General features: G+C 38.7%; 2 protein-coding genes across 3 annotated transcripts; one reads left to right on the top strand and one right to left on the bottom strand.

Moving 5' to 3' along the window:
• The first annotated feature begins 239 nt into the window (after nt 1–239).
• LOC141720486 (multiple C2 domain and transmembrane region protein 14) lies at nt 240–3476 on the top strand. Its single transcript, XM_074522920.1, has one exon. The coding sequence runs from the start codon at nt 410–412 to the stop codon at nt 3395–3397; it is 2988 nt and encodes a 995-aa protein (XP_074379021.1). The 5' UTR covers nt 240–409; the 3' UTR covers nt 3398–3476.
• A 1058-nt stretch (nt 3477–4534) lies between these two features.
• LOC141720484 (putative inactive leucine-rich repeat receptor-like protein kinase At3g03770) lies at nt 4535–9613 on the bottom strand. Of its 2 annotated transcripts, XM_074522919.1 has the most exons (10): nt 9484–9613; nt 9318–9395; nt 7330–8688; nt 6991–7124; nt 6084–6324; nt 5751–5953; nt 5617–5666; nt 5360–5471; nt 4985–5263; nt 4535–4834 (listed from the first exon to the last, which is right to left on the bottom strand). In XM_074522919.1, exons 3-9 carry the CDS (start codon nt 8666–8668, stop codon nt 5000–5002), a joined length of 2343 nt encoding a protein of 780 aa, XP_074379020.1. In that variant the 5' UTR covers nt 8669–8688; nt 9318–9395; nt 9484–9613; the 3' UTR covers nt 4535–4834; nt 4985–4999. The 2 variants fall into 2 exon arrangements, 1 of the variants encoding a protein (XP_074379020.1); XR_012574392.1 differs by lacking the exons at nt 4535–4834; nt 5617–5666 and having other exon boundaries at nt 5249–5263.
• Between the last annotated feature and the right edge of the window lie 530 nt (nt 9614–10143).

Genomic DNA, 10143 nt, shown 5'->3' with positions numbered 1-10143 from the left:
AAGGAACAAAATTTTGAATAGATCTAAAATATAAATTTTAAGAATGAAACATTTTGAAAAGAAATTCAATCAAACGTTTCAAAAAAAAGGATTAGTCAAAGAAAAATAAATAAGTTTAAAAATGAAACAATTTGGAAAAGAAATTCAATGAAACACTTCAAAAATTTTGATTAGTGTAACATTTTTAACAGAGGAGCCTAAGATGTTTCACATAGTAAATGCCACATAGACAGCTCACCCCCTGACACTGACACTGGCAATTTATTCCCCCTCGCTTCCTTTTTAAACAGACCACCTCCCTTTCCCCATTTCAAATCACACATACAATCTCTCAATCCATATCCTATACACACACTATACATTTTTTCTCTCTTATTTTTCGAGTTTTGAGTAATAGTTTCCATCAAATATGGCGGAGAGTTGCAGCAGAAAGCTGTCCGTAGAGATCTGCAACGCCAAAAATCTAATGCCTAAAGACGGCCAAGGCACTGCTAGTGCTTATGTTGTTGTGGATTTCGATGGCCAGAGACGACGAACGCAAACAAAGTCCAGGGACTTGAATCCACAGTGGGACGAGAAACTCGAGTTTCTCGTCCACGATGTGGCAGCAATGCCTTCTCAAGTACTTCAAATTATTGTTTATAATGACAAAATGTCGGGGAAAAGGAGTACGTTTCTCGGGAAAGTGAAAATCTCGGGGAGTACTTTTACCAAAACTGGTTCGGAGAGTCTGGTTTATTATCCGTTGGAGAAGAGGAGTGTTTTTTCGCAGATTAAAGGCGAGATTGGATTGAAGGTCTGGTTTGTTGATGAGGAGCCAGTGCCACCACCACCGACGGAAGGCGACAAAAAAGTAGAGGCTGCTACAGAGACTAATGTGGAGGAGAAAAAACTGGACAAAGCGAAGACTGTGGAAGAGGAGAAGAAAGCCGAGGAAGTAAAGAAAGAGGATCCAGGTACGGATACAAAGGAGGCTAGTAAACCCGAGGAGGCGAAGGTTGAAGAGGCAGCTGCTGTGGCAACGACAACAACAACAACAACACCTGTACCTGTGGTGGAGAATCCTCCTGTAGCTGAGAAGCCAAAGCCTGAAGAAAAGGCGGTCACCGAGAAAAGAGTGAATTTAAATGTGACTGATCTAGAGCTTCGGAGACTTGGTAGTGATCGAGGTCGTACTGCTTATGATCTTGTTGATCCTATGCCTTTTCTTTTTGTTCGTGTTTTGAAGGCCAAGAGAGGCGATAAGGATCAGGCTGATACTTCTGTTTATGCTAAGCTTGTGATTGGTACTCACAGTATTAACACGAGGAAGCAAACGGATAATAAAGATTGGGATCAGGTTTTCGCGTTTGATAAGGAGGGTTTGAATTCGACTTCTCTAGAAGTTTCTGTTTGTGTTGAGAAGAAAGGGGCGGAGGAAAGTGTGATTGAGAGTAGTTTGGGAACGGTATCGTTTGATTTGTTGGAGGTGCCTAAGAGAGTTCCACCGGATAGTCCATTAGCACCGCAGTGGTATACGTTAGAAGGTGGCTCGGTGGATGGTACCACAGATGTTATGCTTGCTGTTTGGATTGGAACGCAGGTCGATGAGGCTTTTCAGGAGGCCTGGCAATCAGATTCTGGTGGATTAGTACCCGAGACACGAGCAAAGGTTTACTTGTCTCCGAAGCTGTGGTATTTGAGGCTAACGGTCATCCAAGCCCAGGACTTACAGCTCGGATCAGGTTCGGATATTAAAGTTAAGAATCCGGATTTATACGTTAAGGCTCAGCTGGGGCCACAGCTATTCAAAACAAGTCGCACAACGGTTAGTTCATCCAGCTCATCTTCTAATCCAACGTGGAATGAAGATCTTGTGTTTGTGGCAGCTGAGCCTTTTGAGCCCTTTTTGGTAATCAATGTGGAAGATCTTTCTAACGGTCGAACGGTGGGGCAGGCTAAGGTACATATGTCGAGTATTGATAGGCGAAATGATGATAAATCAGAGGCAAGGTCAAGGTGGTTTAATCTGGTAGGCGATGAGACCAGACCTTATACAGGAAGAGTTCATGTTCGGCTGTGTCTTGAAGGCGGATATCACGTGCTTGATGAGGCAGCTCATGTTACCAGCGATGTCCGACCAACTGCAAAGCAGCTGTCTAAACCGCCTATTGGTTTACTAGAAGTTGGTATTCGTGGAGCTACAAATTTACTTCCTGTGAAAACAGCTGATGGTACACGAGGCACAACGGATGCATATGTTGTAGCGAAGTATGGGCCTAAGTGGATTCGTACTCGTACAATTCTTGATCGATTTAATCCACAATGGAATGAGCAATACACCTGGGATGTGTATGATCCGTGCACTGTACTAACAATTGGTGTGTTTGATAATGGAAGGTACAAGCGTGGTGGAGACGAAGGTAAACCGGGGAAAGATGTACGCCTAGGGAAGCTACGTGTACGGTTGTCAACGCTTGATGCTAATCGTGTGTACACCGGTTCCTATTATCTTACTGTATTGCTTCCTGGCGGGGCTAAGAAAATGGGGGAAATCGAGATTGCTGTAAAATTTTCGTGCTCATCATGGCTATGTTTAATTCAAGCCTATGCTAGCCCAATGTTGCCTAGAATGCATTATGTGCGACCACTGGGGCCGTCTCAACAAGACATTTTAAGGCACACGGCTATGAGAATTGTCACAGCGAGACTGTCTCGGTCTGAACCGGCTTTGGGTCAGGAGGTGGTTCAGTTTATGTTAGATTCTGATACACATATGTGGAGTATGAGGCGTAGCAAGGCTAATTGGTTTCGAGTGGCTGGGTGTCTGTCAAGAGCAGCCACATTAGCTCGCTGGCTTGATGGAATTCGCACCTGGGTGCACCCGCCAACTACAATATTAGTCCATGTGTTGCTAGTGGCCATTGTGTTGTGTCCGCACCTGGTCCTGCCAACTATATTTATGTATGCATTCTTGGTCATTACATTGCGGTTCCGCTATCGCCAGAGGGTACCGATCACAATGGACCCACGGCTTTCTCACGTGGAAGCAGTGGGACCAGATGAATTAGACGAGGAATTTGATGGATTTCCAACCACAAGATCACCAGATCAAGTTCGTATCCGATATGATCGTTTACGGGCCCTGGCTGGGAGGGCTCAGACACTGTTAGGTGATGTGGCAGCGCAGGGTGAGCGTTTAGAGGCATTGTTCAACTGGAGGGATCCAAGGGCCACTGGAATATTTGTTGTGGTGTGCTTATTAGCATCACTGGTGTTTTATGTTATACCATTCAAGGCATTTGTGCTGGGCTCAGGATTCTACTACTTGCGTCACCCCAGGTTTCGATATGACATGCCATCGGTTCCTGTCAATTTTTTCCGGCGACTTCCACCTCTATCGGATCAGATTCTATAGACACTACAAAGATGTCAGGGTGCAATGAAATTATGTTTTTTTTTTATTTTTTAAATTTATTTTTTATTGCAGCATCTCCGATACACTGTCGCAGTGATTTCTTATGGTGCTTTGTTTTCAATCAATACATCATCTTGGTTGTAATGTTTTTGGACCGAGTGCAAAAATAAAGCTTTAATAAGGATCAACTAAATTGAAGTTGGTCAAGTTACCGTTAGAAAAAGTGGGACATTTTTCATGTGGCTGAGACAGGGATGAGAGTTTGGGTAAACTAGACTTACATATGTTAAATTTGTCGGAAACAAGGAACAGATTAAGCATGAGTTCAAAGCTAGAATGAGTAAAATGCATACAGTTTATTTAGCAGTAAAATAAAATGCACGCATATGAGATGAATCTTGAATGACAGACAAAGCACAACTGTTAAAGAACATATTATATGTAACTTAAAGAGATAAGTTTAAACAGCTAGGGGCAACAGCGCAAGCGAGTTTTTTACTTGTCAATCCAAGCGAGAAGCAGCTCATAATCTTTTGCCTATTTGGAATGCAGTTTCTACTATATGCAAGTCGATTTATAGTTTTGATCATACTTGTCTCTTGTTTTGCACAATTTGAAGTGGATAATATATCCACTTTATCACTTCTTTTTCGTGATTAAGATGCTCATTACCGGCAATCTGTCACCAAATAACAGTTTATTGGAACCACAAAAAGAAAAAAGAAAAATAACATGATTCACAGAGAACCTATTTTGGAGGTGTCCCCGCAACAACACGCTCCATAAGATGTATCGTTTCAGGTTCCCTGGTCTCGGACGAGCATCTGCCTAAGCTCTAGGCCAACTTCAGTTCATAACCCTCTCCGGAAAATAGTACATGGCCTAGAGACTTATAATTGTCTATTATCAAGCTGGAGGTGGATCAAACAATTATAAGCTGGAGGTGGATCAAAAGTAACATTTCTCACTGCTTTCATTTTTTGAATCCACGTTCATGAAAAAATTGGCTCCACAGTGCTACTAAAGGTTTAATTTTATTCTCCGATACTGATTTTTGTTATAGGGCAGGTAAGAATCTAACTCTATAGCTTTCCTAGCAAGGGACACCCACATTCATCTCTATATTGATCATAAATCTAATTAAAAAGACATTTTAAATTATTACGACTGAAATATAGTTGCAGAAAGATTTTGGTTGATGTTGATTATTACAACTGCTCCCACAAGTCCTACCATCTAATAACTTTGCAAAACTCGCTGATTCCTCCAATGCGGCATATTTTAGAAGTGAAGGAAGGTGAAAATATATTTAGGACCTACTCGAGGAAGTATCAACCCGTACATAGAAATGATAGAAGAAGAGATAGTCTTGCAGAAGGCCAGCAATTTGAGTTCACTTCTGCAATTCAGTTTTTTTCTTCTGAATCCAGTAAATCTCTGTATAAAAAGAAGAAAAAAGGAAATAAGAAGATATTCAAATGTTTTAATCATAAGGAACTGTGAGCTACACTTCATGAAACAGCGAGAACCAAGAAGGGAAAGAAATACGTATTCTCCTTGGGTTAATCGTAATGGAAAGAAGAGTACCAGAAGTTGTAACTATTAAATAGTTGTTTGTCCATGTGGAGGCTGAGTTGGAGTGGCAGGGGATCCTTCAGTGCTCTGAGAAAAGTCCTGAACTTGAGCTGCAAATTGTAAATTCCACAGCACATCCTCGATAGAAGGTCTGTCATCTGGATTCTCTAGTAAGCACCTATTGCATATCTGCATTACCGTCCGTAAGGACTCATCAGAAAATGAATCTTGAACTGTTGGATCCACCATGCTATTCCGAGCTACAATATCAGATGTCGTGCTTGCCTCTAACTGCATAGCATCACATATGAAGCAAACTCAGAAGTTCTTTTACTTTTCTCTAAGACTGCAAACTAGAGGTTCTCTGATCATGGCAATGCTCTTTACCTTAAGTCTAGCATTATCTACTTCATTGTTGTTATTGGTACGTATCCCCACAATGAGCTCCAGTATTATGACTCCAAGGTCATATACATCAAACTTCTCTTGGTGTTTAAACCTGAAAAACATAAGAAATTTGAGTTGAGAAGTTGTAGAAACAAGCACATACAAGGGATATCATGAAAGCACATATAGTTCTGAATCTAGCTTGATTGAACATGCTAATAATATGCCTTCAAGTGTGTCTAGTGAACTGGATAGACCTTGAATTGTCAACTTCTTTGGTTCCAACAGAAGGAATTTGACAACCAACCTGTAATATGTTGATTTAGCCATTACCTGGATAGATATTCAATGTAGAGAAGTAAGAGAGCATGTGTAATCTTTTTTTCCTTACCTTCCCAATATATTCTGTTAAAGGCAGATTATGACTGCTAATTTTGGCTACAAAGTTGAGGTCCAGCAAAATATCTGTTGTTTTCAATTTTAATGCAAATACACCTGGAACGATTCCTGTGTGAAGAAATTGAATGCCCTTAGCAATCCCTACAGCAGCTGCTATGCGTTGGGACCAAGTTAAAGTTTTTTTATCCATCCTCTCTGCAAAAAATCACTTATACTCGATTACCACTGCCTAAATTATACAGTTGGCCGAAGGCAAAGGGTTATCGTTCCCTTGCTCAACTTAGAGGCTAATAACTCTTTAAATGTTAATATCACTGTTATGTACCTGATATCCAGTCCCTTAGCCTCCCATTTTGTACATATTCGAAGACAAGGAATATTCTGCTGAGACTTGAGTCATCCAAACAATAATCAAAGCAGTGCCCAAGAGCACTGACCAAATGTTGATGTCTTAGTTTTGATATTGTTTCTACATGGTTTATAGAGCTGTGATTCTTGGGTCTTTTATTTATATTAAGGCACCTAATAGCAATAAGGGAACCATCCTTCAGCTCCCCTATATACATCTGCCATCATAAAGAAAGCTATTCATACTTCATGGAACAAAGATAGTGTAGTCTACTAGCTGAAAGAAGAAATTCCTTCTACAATAGAACAATTATTAAAAATGCATGTGTATAAGCTCTATTAAATTATCACAGTAAAGAGGCTTTACAATGCACTAATAACAGAACACTTCTTGTTACTTTCTTCTTTCTTAATAAAGGTTATAGCACAAGCTAGAGAACACGAAAAGAACAGATGAAGTAAAACACTAGAAAAAGATACTATAGAACATACACAGTTTGGTACACTGACCCTAATTTTAACCTCGAGTACCAGTGCTGCACAGTCAACACACGGTCATAGGTCTGGAAACCTGACCCTTTAAACATTTAAACATTGTCAAATCAACAGTTGGACACATTAGTGTTGAACCGAGGCCGTATTTGGATTCATGTTTATGTAACCATTTTCAAGTACAGAGCTCATCTGAAATTTTTGAAAGCAGTCAAACAAGAATAGATAAATAATTTAGAATCTAAAAACATCTTAGATAAAGAAACTCTTATGGGAAAACCATGAAATAAATATCATCATACAGAGAATAGTTTTTCACATGTTATACTAAAGAACCGTACAATGCTTCTACATGGCACTTAATATCATACTGGAGTTATAAGCTGGCGCACCTGACCGTAAGATCCTTTCCCGACAAAAGTTGATTTATCAAAGTTATGAGTTGCATCCTCAATTTCTTTCAGTGAAAAGGTTCGATAAGCTGGAGCACCAAGTTCTCCTAGCTTCATTGATTGAGTTATGCTTCCTGTAGGAATGATAGGTAAAGCATTAATGCTTTCCCTTTTAAAGTTAAAGTGTTTGCGACTCAAGAGGAATTCTATTCCCAAAAGGAAGATTTAAGAGAATTAGTTGTTAAGTTCATTGATCGGATTAAAATTACTGGTTAACAACATAATGAATAGTGAGTAATAAGTAGAGAAAGTGATAGTGCATGTAGATAAAGAGCTTACTTGCTTCTTGAAGCATTTTTAAGGTGTACCCTGTTGATGCATTTTTTCGTATAAATCTCGTTGGAGGTGATTTGACCATCCTTTTTGCGTGTAGTATTCTCGCTGTCAAGAAGACAATAGCAACCAGTACAACTGATCCAACAATCCCTGAAGATATGCTCAAGGCAAGCACTTGAATGGAGGCTTGTTTTGACTTGTGGCTATACGGAACAATTCCAACAGCCAGAGCTTCATTTCGACAAAAGGACACTGGAAGCTGGCTTTTATCCTCACCAACTAAACAATTTCTAGCATAAGACACAACCCTGACTTTGGGATCATAATGAAGACAGCTAGGCAATCTTCCAGTTAATAAATTACCAGTTAAATCTACCACTTCAAGTTGAGGATTGCAAGACATGTTTTCTGAAAGCATTCCAGTGAATTTGTTTCCTTCAATATTAAGATAAGTAATCGATGGCAGAGAGAGTACAGAAGACAGAAATGGTCCTACAAATCTGTTGAACGAGATATCTAGCCGTTGAAGATGATTAAAGGACTGCAGCTTTTCTGGAATGCCAGAGTTGAACTTGTTCTTCCTTAATATTAGAGTAACTAACTTAATGCTTCCAATTTTCGGAAATTGAGGTCCAAGAAGATTATCTTCCAAATCGAGAACTTGTAAGTGCCTTAAGGTCCTTATATCAGGCAGTTCACCAATTAACTTGTTATGTGATAAATCAAGAACCCTAAGGTTTTGTAATTGTCCTAAAGATTCTGGAAGAGATGCATTTAGCCTATTTTTCCTTACACTTAAAACAGCCAAAAGGGACAATGTACCAAGCCCATCTGGAAGCCTACCATGAAACATATTCTTATCGAGTATAAGTGTCTGAAGGTTTCTTAACTTTGAAAGTTCTTGAGGAAGGGCTCCACGAAAGAAATTTGAAGTAATATTTAATATTTCCAGCATCTCTAAATGTAAAATTGTGCTGGGCAATTGACCTCGCAATCCAACGGAAACCAGTGTGAGAACCTTTAAGCTAGGAAGCTCAACAAGTGTAGTAAAAAAAGATTCTATAGAGAAGTTCCGAGGTAACGGAGGAGCACCCCTCTCCCCAATAATGTGCAGCTGCGCGACGCTATTTTCATAGCATACAACAGTAACGGATGAAGTGGGTTCAGTATTGCAAAAATCTGTGTTGTCATTCCAGGTTCTTAGTAAACTTGGATAACTTAAAAGGCTCTGAATTTTACGAAGAGTTTGGGCTTGCGATGATGTCAATTGCTCTGAGCAGCAGATTGAGCTTGTAAACACAAGGAGAAGTAGAATTCTTGCATGTCTAAAACTTGCAGCCATGACAGAAACTACAATGCTAGCTAGCAATTGAACAAAATGTATTAGTTACAATGCTTGAAGTACTGAAGTTATGGAAGTATGAATAATGTATTGATAAGATTGTGATCAGGTGCTAGCTCTATATTACTTGAGAATTAAATTAAGATTACATAAGTTAAATGCAGAAGACAATACTGCTTTTCTTTCTGTAAATAACTAATATTACAGATTATCTGAAAGACTGAAACTATGGATCATTTTTGTAGATAATGGTAGATGAGCAACTATTTAAAATTCCAAGCTGATAGTAAAAACCACTTGATAGATCTTATGATTTAACACTCGACCATGAAAGAGTTAAAGAGCGAGAAACAAAGGTGTACATAATTTGAGAATACTGAAACTTGATACCTATTAAATTTGAGCTATATATGTTGAAATCTTAAGGTGTTAGTAAAAGCCAGTAATTGTAACATAGAAGAGGTAACATAAACAGCTGTTAGAGTTGAATTATCCGACACTTTGAAAACAATCCCTCAAGCACTGTCAAGGTTGTCCTAAAACCTATTAGAGAAGAGCTACTATTTTTGCGGATTCTGTAATTGCTACAAAAGAAACATTCCCATAATTTGGGAAATTATAGTATCTACCACGCGTTTAGAAAGCTTACCTATGTTTGCAAGCAGAAACACGTATAATCCTGAAATGAAGAAATAGACCTTAGTTTGGCAGCAAATGTTTGTGGAACCTGTGGAATAACGAAGTTGTAACTGAGGCAACATGAAAATATTAGAAATGAAGTAATAGCATTGCCAACCAGTTCGTTAAAAACCAACCTGCAGGCGCACACACATTAGTAGCATGGCCTCATCGCAAACAGATAGAAGGAATATCAAGAGCCATAAATTTAAGTTGTGAGCAATGCTTTGTTCCTTGACTGAAGCAGTGACCCTCTTATAACATGTGGAGTTTGTGTGGTCGTATCATTCTACTTGTACTTAATTTATATCTATAAGCCTGCTTCCAAACTATTATTTATAATTTATCCTAGGATATCCTTATTTTTTTCTATAAAAAATCACCTATTTATATTTGACAATTTTTTTGTAAACAAATAATTTATCAGCCTTTGTATTACGGATTAAAGTTAGTATTTTATTGTGGCAATTTCTTCTTCATATATGTATTGTATAATTGTATTGCAATTGTATGAAACCAAGAGGAAACAAAGAGTTAAATAATCCATGTTATTATTAATTTTGGTATTTTCTTTTTTACGGATTTATAAGTATAAAAATATCAATGTAATTGGAAGATAGTAGATACTGGCAGAATCTACTATCTAGTATCTAGGGTCGACTTGCCTTTTGTGAGCTAAATGCGCATGACAATGGACTGGACCGCGCATTCACTACTCACCTTTTTCATATTTCTTTTTCCTGCATTCGTTTTTAAAGCAATAACATGGTTGACCATAAACCCAACACAAATCAAAA

This window comes from Apium graveolens, chromosome 4 (assembly GCF_009905375.1).
Source record: "Apium graveolens cultivar Ventura chromosome 4, ASM990537v1, whole genome shotgun sequence".
Lineage (NCBI taxonomy): Eukaryota > Viridiplantae > Streptophyta > Magnoliopsida > Apiales > Apiaceae > Apium > Apium graveolens.
The sequence above is the reverse complement of the archived record's forward strand: the minus strand, read 5'-3'. Positions and strand labels throughout refer to the sequence as shown.

Excerpts from the sequence above, each read along its gene's own strand:
- LOC141720486 (XM_074522920.1), top strand. The coding sequence starts at position 410 with ATGGCGGAGAGTTGCAGCAGAAAGCTGTCCGTAGAGATCTGCAACGCC.
- LOC141720484 (XM_074522919.1), bottom strand. The coding sequence starts at position 8,668 with ATGGCTGCAAGTTTTAGACATGCAAGAATTCTACTTCTCCTTGTGTTT. Across the intron at positions 6,325-6,990 it reads GGAAAGGATCTTACGGTCAG|ATGTATATAGGGGAGCTGAA; the intron begins GTGCGCCAGCTT and ends TTATGATGGCAG. Across the intron at positions 5,264-5,359 it reads TAGATAATGCTAGACTTAAG|TTAGAGGCAAGCACGACATC; the intron begins GTAAAGAGCATT and ends GATGCTATGCAG.